Source organism: Astyanax mexicanus, chromosome 17, assembly GCF_023375975.1.
Source record: "Astyanax mexicanus isolate ESR-SI-001 chromosome 17, AstMex3_surface, whole genome shotgun sequence".
Lineage (NCBI taxonomy): Eukaryota > Metazoa > Chordata > Actinopteri > Characiformes > Acestrorhamphidae > Astyanax > Astyanax mexicanus.
In genome coordinates this window covers 39,450,693-39,464,255 of record NC_064424.1, presented here as the reverse complement: position 1 = coordinate 39,464,255, position 13,563 = coordinate 39,450,693, and the positions used below count along the sequence as shown (strand labels likewise).

At 36.5% G+C, this 13,563-nt stretch overlaps 1 protein-coding gene across 1 annotated transcript in view; it reads left to right on the top strand.

Annotated features, from left to right (window-relative positions):
• Positions 1–13,563, top strand: part of niban2a (niban apoptosis regulator 2a) — a 63,249-nt gene that overhangs the window by 6,238 nt on the left and 43,448 nt on the right. Inside the window, exons 2-3 of the mRNA XM_007230829.4 lie at positions 6,207–6,337; positions 12,465–12,593. Of these exons, the coding sequence (XP_007230891.3) occupies positions 6,207–6,337; positions 12,465–12,593 (260 nt within the window). The remainder of the gene's footprint in view (positions 1–6,206; positions 6,338–12,464; positions 12,594–13,563) is intronic.

The window sequence follows — 13,563 nt, the reverse complement described above, 5'->3', positions numbered from 1 at the left end:
TTCCCTCCTTCCTTTATAGAGCCCACACACAGTGAAATGCGTGTGTGTGTGTGTGTGTGTTCTCTGATGGCTGTAGTAGTGCTGACACTGCGTGCAGGTATTTGGGAGAAGAGGTTAGTCAGCCTTTTCTCAGGGAAGTTTAATTTCACCCTGAAGAAGCTCCTGTGTGGGGGTGACTGTCTTTGTCCTCCAAGCACATTATCTCCAGAGCGAGTGACGTAGTGGTCAGCACACACACACACACACGCACACACACACACACATACACACACACACATACATGGTGGGGGAATAGACCCTCATGCAGGTGTGTGGTCAGTATGTAGGGAGCTGAAGGGTAAAAATGGATATTTTGCCATTATTGCTCAGAGCTCATATGACCAAGCACATTCAACATCAGCTCTGGTTTGAGTCAGATAGAGTAAGCATAATTCAAATTTTCTATTTGAACATGTAGCTTGTAGCACACGCGGGAATGGGAAAGCCGTTTTCGATGTAAAAGACTACACAGCAAATTCTGTTTTTTGAAATAAATCCCTAAGAGTTTATAAACTAATTTATATCAATTTATTATAAGTGTACATGCATGACCATCAAATACACTCAGTTAAAGAGTTAAAGGAACTCTTTTCTGAGAGTTGGCCTTTTTTTGGCCTCATTGCATGGCAACTTTAATCCTGCATTGCAGTTCTCAGTGCACTGTCAGCACTTTGTCCCACATTTCAGTGCAGAAGATGGTAACTTGCTCTTGTAGCCAACAACACGTCGGCTTGGCAAACAACCATTATATAAAATATGAGTAAACCATTTTATAAATTATATGAAATACCCTATGGAAGGGAGCACTGGTGGACAAGCTTTCACACTGATGGTGACACAGTTTAACACGTTCACATATTTTTGTTTAACTCCAGAAATTTGCTGTGTACAACAGCAGTAAAAATGTACAGGAGAAAATTGGATGTGAACCTTATTATATATTTTTTTTTTACATTTTTTTTAGGTTTCATTTACAATCTGAATTTCAGATATAAAGGAAAAATAATCTTTACTAGACTTTCTGATTTAGCATATTCTGAAAATAATCAGATTTTATAATCTCACCTACTTTAGTTTTAAGATAAAACATTAAAGGAAAGATATTTTTGTTTTCTGAAATTTAGATTGTTAGGGGCAGAAAGAGGGAAAAAAAACTAAACAAATGGAATTTATTTATTTTTTACTAAACTAAATGGAAAACAGTAAGAAAAAATTAAACTGTTGAATGTTAGACTGTTTGAGGCCTGTAAAGCTGCACCTGAGCATTTTTCACCCCGTACAAACCAGATTCCCTCTAAGACATGGTGTCCTAAAGTAGTGTCCATATACAGCTCACCATCTCTGTTCATGTGACTCACAGGAAATCACTGTGCTGCTCCTGTCAGTGACTTCCTTTACACAGCTATTCACAACACACGCACACCGCACACACACACAGCACACCCAAGGCCACGTACAGACAGACTTTTGATAGTTTAGGCTAAAGCTTCTGATCTGATACTGCCGTTCATGCCTTTAGGTCACTGTGGACTGCAGTGAACCCGTCACTAGTGTCCTTGAGCCAGTGTGTGTGTTTGATGTTTACTTTAACAGTTTTCTCATGTGATTTCTGTGTTTTTGGAAGTTTATATTTTGTATTTGAACATTGATATGGGTGGTATGAGTGCCATCATCCGTGGTATACTTAATCATGCACTGACATAGCTAGTAATATGGTAAAATGTTTTGTCATGATATTTAAATACATTTATTGCCATATTTTGACATGAAGACAAAATGCATCAGCTGTGGCAGATTCTTAAAAACTGTTATTTAAATGCTCTCTCATGCAGAATACAGTGATTTTTATTATATTTTTGCTTTACATCATCCAATTAATCAGGTTTTTATTTTACAGTTTGTAATTAAATGTACAGTTGGGTCAGTGTCCTTTAAGCACTGGTGATTTCTTTGATATACTTATTTAATCATATAGTTGATATATTTTTATCGCACAAGTTTATCACTATACAATTAAATTAAATAAAGTAGAGCATCAAAGCAATGCCTTCTTCAGAAGAATGTACAAGTGAGGCTAATAAGTGACGCTAGCTCTGTTTTTAACCTTAGTTCTGGAGACACTGTTTCCAGCATACAGCTGGAAAAAAATAAGACACCACTTAAAAATTATGAGTTTCTTTGATTTTACCAAATTGAAAATATAATCAAGAGAAAGATGGATGATCACAAGCCATCAAACCAAGCTGAACTGCTTAATTTATTTGCACCAGGAGTAAAGGCATAAAGTTATTCAAAAGCAGTGTGTAAGACTGGTGGAGGAGAACATGCCAAGAGGCATGAAAACTGTTATAAAAAAACAAGGGATATTCCACCAGATATTGATTTCTAAACTCTTAAAACTTTATGAATATGAACTTGTTTTCTTTGCATTATTTGAGATCTGAAAGCTCTGCATTTCTTTTGTTATTTCAGCCATTTCTCTTTTTCTGCAATTAAATGCTCTAAATGACTATTTTTTGTTTGGAATTTGGGAGAAATGTTGTCTGTAGTTTATAGAATAAAACAACAATGTTTATTTTAATCAAACATATACCTATAAATAGCTAAATCAGAAAAACTGATTTGGAAACTGGGGAGTCTTTTATTTTGTTCCAGAGTATTTTATTGTTTTTTACCTGCTTTAGCACAAATTTGTTTCAACCACATTTTGCTGCTTTGGTGCACTTTTCTAGATAGTTCAGACATTATGAGCAGTTACATAATAAATAAACAAAAAAAGGAAAAAGAAGCGGCATTGTGCCAAAATACGTCTCCCATTTACATGCATGTGCATCATGCCGCAGTATGGCTGTAACAGATTTCGCTTACACAAATATCTGGGTGGAATTTGAGAGGCAGAATTGGGCACAACACCTGGAAATGTATCTAAATGTACTGCACTCCAATTTCAGAGACTTAATGTTCAACAAACCTCACTGTGCTCACTGTGAAGTATGGAGTTTTACACCCCACATTGGTGATGATGACAGGACGTAAAAAGTTTCTTTAGAGTGAAACCAAAACTAATCAGACCAGAAAAATATGAACCATGGTTTGGACTTCTGCATGGATCAAGCTACAGAAGCTTCACTTCTTTTTTGCTTAGGCTTAGGCTTAAGCTGGGTGTGGGGACTCAGCCCGTAGTTGCATTAATGTTCTCTCAGGATCAAGTTTTAGGTTGTCCTTATGTACATATCACCTGTTTGCAGTCCCTGGATTAATAACCAGCCACTGATATTTGCTTTCCCACATTGTTAATCCTTCACTACCATACTGTCAGTGAATACATTATCTCTGTGAGCAAATACAGAAAGCAAACTTTACGCTGTCTTCAGCTAAAGCTGCTGTTGTCCTAAAGATCTGAAGACAAGCTATATATATGTTTTATATAGCCAAATCACTATTCATAGAGAATTCTATTGACTTATACAACCCTAAATCATTGGAATAAAACTTTGGAAGAGTGCGGAAAAGGCACAGTGTTTTATTAAATTTACTCTAACTTTTATTTTATTTCACACAGTATAAACCCAAGATATTTCATGTTTTATCTGTTCAAAATTGTTTCATTTATTAACATACATCCACACATCACACCTGTAAAAAAAAATCCTCCCAAAAAAATTGCAAACAAGTTGTAAGCTGTGTTCATTTCACATTTACAGTTTTGGTTTTGAAGATAGCATATGTTGCTCTAAATTATCAATGTACTCTTCTGCATTAATGCTGCATCACAGCAGTGTACTGACACTTTAACATACCATGAAAGAACCAGGCTTTTGGACTTGTTGCTGATAAAAGTCAGGATGGTCCCTTTCATTCTTTTCAAATAAGTGCCCATTTCATCCAAAAAGATCTGGAAGTCTGACCATAATACACAGTGTTTTTACTGTGTGATGGTCCATTATCCTAGATTCCTCTGAGTTTCTGGACATGGTGAAGGCGTGTGTTGTGTAAATGGTATTAGTGAATATAGTAACTCTGTATTGTAGTAGATAAGTGGGTGGAGCTTCTGGACATGGTGAACATAAGGCTTGTGTTGTGTACAGTAGTAAAGTTGTAAGTGGTATTAGTGAATATAGTAACTGTATTGTAATAGAGAAGTGGGCGGAGCCGAGTGGTCCAGCGGTCTAAGGTGCTGCCACTATGAGCGGGAGGTTGCAGGTTCGAGCTCCTGCTCATGCAGCTTTGCCAGTGCTCAGAGGGAGCAAATTTCGCTCCGCTCCCTCCGGGTGGGTAGATGGTGCTCTCTCCCCATCCTAGGGTGATGTCCGCAGCACAGGGCGTCTGTGAGCTGATGTACCGGAACCGAGTTGCTGTGCTATCCTCCAAGCGTGCTGGCTGCTCGGCAAAAAAACAAAAAACAAATATTATTTATTATTATTTTTTTTTATAATCGACATTGTTGATTATATAGACTAATCGCTGCAGCCCAACATTAAATGTATAAAACAATGTGTTTATTTGCATTTCCTTCTGATTTGTGGCTGTATAACAGTGCAATGAATTACAATTTATTTATTTATCTGTAAGCATTGTGTGATGTATTCTGTTGCCCAGCTGCTTAAAATACATCACAATAAACTGTTTAGAGATGTGTGTTCTCTCTCTCTCTCGCTCTCTCTCTCGCTCTCTCTCTCTCTCTCTCTCTCTCAATGGGGAATGCAACTTGAGCAGTCAACACTCTCACAGACATGGCCTTCCTTCTCTTCCTCTGCTAACAGCCTATTCCTTCCTGCTCTTGGAGACTCTGACGCACACACACACACACACTCTCTCACACACACACACACACACGTACCATCAGCAGCCCAGCTGACTGATCCACTTTTAGCGAACCAGAAGCTTTCAGCTCAGCACTGCTTTGGCTGTGAGCCAGCTCCAAACAAACAGGCTTTAATGAAAGAGAAGCTTCAGGGTTGGTCCTGCAGGTAACTGTGAAGTGCACTAAATTGATAATGTGCGATATCAACACAGCTGACTATTATACCCTATCTATTTACTTTTAACAGTTATACAATTGCACTTTCAAAGTATGCAAATTTAGCAGTTTATCACATTCCCAAACAGCTGACCAACCTTCAGGCCTTCTTTGCCTAGCAGTACTTTTCCTGACTCTCCTCTCTGTTGCTCTCTCAACACTGTGTCTGCGCACATTAGTTCAGAACTTTATCACAGATATATTATGGTTGGTTTAACTTAAAGGTAAGTTTTGCCATTTGCCAACCTGCTAGATATGCCTGCAGCCTGCACCAAAACAGACACACAAATAGTGCCTCTATGGCTATCAGTAGACCGTCCTCTTTCTGTCACACTCCACATCTGCAGATCCAGCTAGAATCAGATTACATTAAGATGTTTGGTGCCAAGTGTGTGAAAGCAGTTTTGAGGAAGCAGTTTTGTGCACATTTTGTTACAGAAAGAGATGAATGTCTTACGAATGATGACCACCTTAACAATACGATACCCAAATACTATTAACTTTAATTTCTCTCTGTGAAACCTGAGAATCTGAAACCTTAAAAGTGCTTACCAATAGCATTTATTACAGACCTCCAGGGCCATGCAAAAGTCAGAGACCTTCCCAGAACAGCCATTAAATACATGTTGCTCATTTTTTAGCATTAGGAAAACCAAAAAATTTTGTGCTAAAGAACACTGATACTAAACTAAACACTGATCTATTGGCTTATTTAGGAGTATTTTATCCTCTTCAGTAACACAGATGCTGTGAAGTATTGTAGATAATAGTTTTGTATTATATTAAGTATCGTGATATCATCGTTATTGTGATATTGTATTGAGAGATGCCCTGCAACTCTTTACATGATGTTTATCTCATGTGGACAGTATTGGTGTTCTACCAGATGGTGGGTTGTTGTTGTTACAGGTCCCTTTTATGTCTGTATCTTTTTTTTTTAACCTTCTCCTCCCTGATGTATTCCAATTATCTTGTACATCTCTTAAAACAAAAAAATGCAAAAAATAAACTGTAACAAGAACAGCTTTATGTAAATAAAAAGATTAACAACTGATATAAATTGTAGTCAATGATTTGGAGGCCTTGATGTGGCTCTTTTTTTCCCCCTCTTATCCAGTGTGTGTTTTTTTTTGTGTTTGTGTTTCAGCTCGTACCAGGCAGGTGATGGCCGAGTTTGGGAAGATCTATGAGCAGCAGTATGCAGTGGCTCTCTTTAACAGTGTACGCTTTGAAATCGAGGGAGGAGGGAACCCGCAGTCCCAGCTTTTACACCGAAAGGTAATGCCCCTTGTTCCTAACAGTTCCATATCTTTATCTTTGTATAAACTGTTTATAAAATAAATAAACAAAGGTTTATATTTTCATATTAAACTCAAACTGCCTTACTTTTTATACTCACTTTATTGACAAAAATATTCACTCTCCCATCTAAATAATTGAATTCAGGTTGGCAATGGTCAAGAAAACAATACTTGCCTGACTGCATTGTGCCAGGTGTAAAGTTTGGTGGAGGGGGGATTATGGTTTGGGGTTGTCTTTTAGGCATTTGGCTCAGCCCTTTAGTTTCAGTAAAAGGAATTCTTATTTCTTTAGCGGACACATAGATTTGGGACAGTTTGGTGTGGAAGAACTTGACTGACCTCAACCTGATAAAACACCTCTGGGTTGAATTAGAGCGAGGACTGTGACCCAGGTCTTCTCATCCTCATTAGTGTCTAACCTCACAAATGCGCTTCTGGAAGAATCATCAAAAATTCCCATAAACACACCACTAAACCTTGTGGAAATCCTTTCTAGAAGAGTTTAAAACTGTTAAATTCATGTTAAACTCTATGGATTATTTTGGCATTATAATGTGTTTAAGCTCATGTAAATCTGTTCTCCCAGTGTGATTGGCTGAGATCAGGCAGTGCCGACCCTGGAGGGAGTGCTTCCATCACAGTTTTGTACTCAAGCCCTAATAAGCATCTCATCTGTTAATTACCATGTATAGTAGATATGTTAGAGCAGTGGCTGCCCACCCCTGCTTTAGATAAGCATTTTTAACCATCAGTCCACTGTGTTGTCTTGTATCCTAGCAACAGACTTTATAATTTATAAATAAATTCATAAAACAAAGGTTTAACAATGGGTTCTTTGAGCGATGTCATATTAGAACTATTGGTTCCATTATAACCAATTTTTTGTAAAAGAGAAGTGTTTGTTTCAACCATGAGTCATGGGGGCAGGGAGGACAAACTAGACTAAAGTTAAAGCGATATTCCAAAACCACTACAGTTCCCACAAACTCATGCAAATCTTAATAGCCTGTACTGTGATGGCTCAGTGGTTAGAGAGCTGGGTTATTGATTACAGGGGGTGGGTTCAATACCCAGGCCTACTGTTTCTGCTTCTGTTAAGCCCTTGAGCAAGGCTGTAGCAAGGCTGATGTGCACTCTGACTTTTTTTTTGGCTGGAGATAAGAATTGAATTAACTGTACAATTATAAGTGACCATTAAACACTTAAAGGATCAGTCAGTACTAAATGAGAACAAGTTTGTGAAACAACACAAACCAGGTTGCCAGATTGAGGACACATTGCAGGTGATGAAAAATCAAACTCTGCATACTATCTGATCAGTTAATGGATACTTCTGCAGTGTTTTTATTGTTTGCACATTATAAACAAACTCTGTTGGCTTGATGTACCTTTGGTCCATTGTCCCAAATAAAGGCTACTGCTATGAAAATAGACACTCTGGAGTTGCAGTGTAGTGTATAAGTAATTTTTTGGTTTCTCTGTCTTATATTTTAGCCATGGCCCGTCTGCTCCTTCATTGTGACTGATAGCAGTTCACTTTAGCATGTTGTAGCATGATGGCACTGAGTTTTGAAGCATTAATAATATTAAAGCACTCAAATGTTGAAATTTAATTAAAATGCCCATCAATACCGTAGCTGAAACTAAATGCCTACTTGTTAAAAAAAGAAAATTAGCCAGCTCGACCTCCATCTTCTAGTTTCTTTTTGGATCTAAGCTGTCTCCATTTGTTGAACTCAGTGCCGGTATTTACTCACATTTTACTCTGTCTCTGCTTATAGAGATTTTTAGATGGATACCAAGGCTTGTTGTTTCTGCTTGATTGCCTCTATAGCTGCAGTATACAGTTTGCCTGCTATTGTGTTCTATATCTGTCAACCTATGGTATGGAAATGGCACTGAGCAGGTTTAAATCTCTGCTGACAAGAGATGCTAGTGCTTATACTGAACATGTTCCTTTAATATCTGATTACACATCCCAATCATATGTAAATGTATTATAAATAATTAATCCAATAAATAATTATTTATATCTGGATTGAAGCAGTTCCCATTCTTCTGTTCTGTTGCATACTGAAGCCCAAGAGCAGCTCTACAGCAGCAGAGCCATACGGTTCTGTTGTCACGCTTATCTTCACCCGGCCAATAGAGGGAAAGTGGGGCCGATTTCACACATGAATTAAGTAACTGTAACCACTGGCCCAGTACTGTGTACACACACACACACACACACACCATAAAACATTCTGATTTGTTGCACATATTTGAAGCCTAAAAAGCCCCCAGACGCCAGTGGCCTCAGGGGTAAAGCAGTTTCTCCTGGACAGGCCTGATCTTAAACTGAGCATTAGTACTGGTCTGTGCTCTGACCTCCATCCACATCTCAGCACAGTGAACTCTGTGTAGTTCAAGCATCTTTGGGTTAAAACATTTGAGCAGAAATTGATTTTGAGGAATTTTAAAGCATGTAATGAGCAAACGAAGCCTCCGGTAGCGATTTAGCATCATCATGGGTAAGATTTACCTTACAAATGAGTGACATGTCAAATAGCGCTGGTAGATTCATCAAATTACTGTGGCTATTAATCAGAGATTAATCGAGATTATTTATTGTTAAATAAACAATATTTGCATATTCAAGAACTCAAACGCTGCTGTTTATTGCATTTTTAAAATGAACAAAAAACAAAAATGAGTAATAACAATATAAGTTATAAATCAAGAGAAAATTACTGTGGTAAAATTACTGCCTCACATGGTGAATTGTTTTAAAGTGAAATCATGTTTTAATAAGATTTTCAAAATGTGACAAAATACAACTTTTTACTACAGTAAAAAAGTTATTACTAAAATAAAAACTAAAATAATCTAAATTATTGGGAATCGCTCACATATTTGAAGAATATATATTTTTTGAATTGCCTGTCCCTAGTGCCACTCTTATACGCTACAGTGATTTTTTTAGGCAGATAAACAAATAATATTCTTTGAAATGGTTTATCTCTGCAATAATCAATAATACGTGTTTTGCATGTAGAAACATTATATTGCATAAGAGCAAATGCAGATAATTATAATCAAAGTAAAAATAACTAAATTGACTTAGTAACAGTATCTAAACTATTTACTGGTGTTAAACTATTAATAAAGTCAATTATTCATTAAGATTATTTGCCATTTTTTATATAGGTAATAAATCAAGAGCATGCTGTGTGGTAAAACTACAGCCTCACATAGTGAATTGTTTTGAAGTAAAGCCATAATATAATTTGTAAGATTCTCAAAATAAACACCACCCTTTAGTTTTTCTGCTCCCCCTTCTCTGCACTTGTATAACCTCCTCCTGTGGAGCTAGGGATTAGGATTATATTATTTGTAGGATTATATTATTACCTTCTGGAAGAAATTTAGTTATGGGCCTGTGGGGACATGGCCTAATAAACACTCTACTTCAAATGAGATCATGTGCTTTTTTATATTATTTTTATTTCATTTTATTAATGCTCAATACATTAAAGATATGTATGTGAATATGGAAAAAAAGTAGTATATGAACCTTTACAAGTTGAATTTATGATGTGCATTTTGGGTTTAAACAAAGAAATCTGGCTAATAATTGTGAATACCCCCTATGTTGTTTATATATTTTTAACTACTGTTTATATATATATATATATATATATATATATATATATATATATATATATATATATATATATATATATAATATATATATTTATATAATTTTGTTTATGTTAACAGTATTCGAAGTTGTAAGGCATTGGTAAGGAGGATATTAAGGAAAAACTAAAAAGGAAGAAGAAAAGAGTGAAAATAAAACAAATAACGATTTAAAAAAATAATAATTTAATGTATGAAGATTAGTGTGGATCTAGACGATATTCAAGTACAGATTTTGGGACAGAAAGTGGACTTTAGATAGTATTTTGAAGGAGGGCAGGTTGTTACATTAGACATCAGCATTTAGGAATTATATACACACTTGTAAATGCAGCACAGCAGTTCCCTCTTTATTCAGACAAGTAACATTTAGTTTTATCCCCGATCTGCTCAGAATGCCAGCGTTGTGTATCCTTCACCAAAGTTATGGTCTGTGCAGCAGACATAAACACAAGTTACATACCGTTTGTCTGCCAGGCCCTGTGCCCACACATTATTACAGGCTGCAGCAGCCCCTGCGTAACCTTATTTATCCAGTCCTGCACTGAACAGCGTCATGCTTACTGCTTCACTGGTCTCCAGAATTCCAGAACTGATATATTACACTGCCTGCCCCAAAAAAGGACACACTCTAATATTTAGTTGAATCGCCTTTAGCTTTGATTAGGACATGTATTCTCTGTGGCATTGTTTCCACAAGCTTCTGCAATATCACAAGATTAATTTCTGTCCACTGTTGCATTATTTTCCCCAAGATTTAGTTTTGATGATTGAGATTTGGAGCACTGCACAAAAAGTCTTCTCCAGCACATCCTAAAGATTCTCAATGAGGTTAAGATCTGGACTCTGTGGTGAACTCTCTCAATCCATGTGTGAAAATGATGATCTCATGCTCCCTGAATCACTCTTTCACCTATTCCAGCCCCATGAATCCTGATATTGTCAACTTGAAATATGGCCGTGTCATCAGGGCAGAAATATATAATCCATTGATGGAATAGCCTGTTCTATATTCAGTATATTCAGGTAGTCAGCTGACCTCATTCTTTCAGCACATACTGTTGCTGAACCTAAACCTGCAGACCAACTGCAGCATCAACCCCAGATCGTAGCTCCACCCCACAGGCTTGTGCGATCATCATTTCCGCCACCTCTCTTCTTACCCTGATGCTCCATCACTCTGGAATAGGTTAAATCTGGGCTGATTAAACCACATGAACTTTTTCATTGCTCCAGAGTCCAATCTTTACACTTCCTAGCAAATTAAAATTGTTTTTGCCAGTTAGTCTCAATAATAAGTGGTTTTGTTAAGGCTACACAGCTGCCCTGTGGGAATGTTCTTACTTTCACTATTAAACATATCCCTGAGTTTTTGTGTTTTCTCTACTATCTGATTTCACCAAACATTTGAGTTTTTTTCTCCTTGATGTTGCCAATAATTTGACCCTTCTGAAAATACAGGAAACGCTCAAATGATTTTGTGACACCAGTGAGCAGAGCTCTAACTAGTCTCTAACCACCTTTAGACAGCCTGCCACTTCCACTAATTTATTTATTTTTATGATTTTTGGTATGTTTGTGGTCTTCATTTTTAGTTTCTTTTGAAAATTTGGTTTGCTTTAACTGTCTGTTAACCTTCTTTTTATAGGTTCTTTTATTTGTTTATTTTTTATTATTTTTTTTAAAGCTATTTAGCTATTATTTTTAAATCCTTTATGCTTTTAGTTTTATTTATTCATATGTAGTTGCATTCTTATAATTTATTACCTAATTATTTTCTTACCTATGATTTTATAATTCCTACTGAATTCTCATTTTTTATCTTATTTGTTTTATATCTTAATTTAAAATATCTTATGTCTTATTAAAATGTTCCGTGTTTTTATTTGATTATTATTTTTCTTTGATAACCCCTGTCCTGTGTATTGGCTCGGCTACTTACTGCTGTAAATAAGGGCCACCTTCAATGTACTCATTGAGTTTATATTAAGGTTGATTGATTGAAACAGATGAACATCTTTTCTATGACTACAGGATGGGTTTTTCCACATGGTTGTTTAAATAATGGGGATCTGCTCACAAATTTATTTAATCTTGATTTAAATTTTGATTTATTTAGAATATTGTCGTGATTAACACACAGTTTTTAAGCAACTAACACTATTAATGTATACATAATTTACTTTAGTAAATCTTAGTATGATTCTTTTTTTTATTTGCATCTAAATACCAGTTGTTAAACGCTTAGTCTTAATGAGAAGAAAAGGTTTGTTGTGCTCAGATAAGGAGAATTTCTATTGTGATTTTGGTTTTGTGTGTGCCTACAACTTTTGCACGCTTAAGAGGTCATTCTTGTTTTAGATTTCTGAGAGCTGTGTGATGTGATTTAATGAAAGACATGTATGGATGTTTGTTTTCTACAGGATCCGCTGCAGGACAAGTCCATATTCTCTGGAGATCTGTTCCAGTACCTGGAGGAGAATAAGAAATGGAGGAACCGCTTCATCTACGTGGCCGACTCCTACAACATCAGCTACTATGAGAACAGACTGGTGAGGATAGCTGAGAGTGTTTGCTTTTGTCCCGTCATATAAACACACCCTACATATAATTGGATGATTGAAATGCACAGAAGTGGCTTTAGGGGCTGAAACTATTTCTACAAACGTGGCTTTTAATGCCGTTTTGACACAGTGGGCAAAACGCTATATTCACATAGCAGGTAAAACTGACCCAAAGCCAATTTTCCAAGCAAATCCACTTTATTTTTTTCTCTTCACATAATCATTTAATAAATGTCTGAACGCACACAACCAAACAACAAAGGTTGACAAGTTTAGGTTTTATCCTTACCAGATTTACAGGAGCTAAGAAGGAGTTCAGGCTACAGCTGCATCACAGAGACTTTGCTCCAGCCTCACAGGAAAAAAGTGCACGTTAATTGGACATTACAATAGGAACACAGTTGTGATGCGTCTTATTTATGTGATTGGAACAGAGACATCAAATCCAAAATATTTAAGAGCTCAGTTATCTTTTTTTCCATCACTGAAGTACTCACTCACTGCTGCTGTCCATTTTTTCTTTTTTCCTCACATTTATTTCCCCTTGTCTTCATGGTCATTTTTTCTTCTCCTTGATGTAAAAGCCACTTGAATTCCAATCTAACCATTCAGAGAGAGAGGCATTGCTGCAAACCACATTCATATCAAATTTCAATACCACATATTAAAGTGACCCTAAACAGAAGTGATAATGATGATGTCAGAAGTGGTGTTTTTTGCCATTTATACTCCCACACAAATAACGCACCTGGGTCACGTGTGACGTAAAATATCTGATCTGGGTCACTTTACCTGAAACTGATGTTATTTATCATATGTGACCTATCTTAAATATGTTATCTGAATGGCAGTGTAAACAACAAAAACAAAATTTTGTACGTATGTTGTACGGAAATCTGATTCAAATCCATTAAGTAGGGGTGTCGTGGCACGAGATCTCGCAAGATTAAAACGTGAC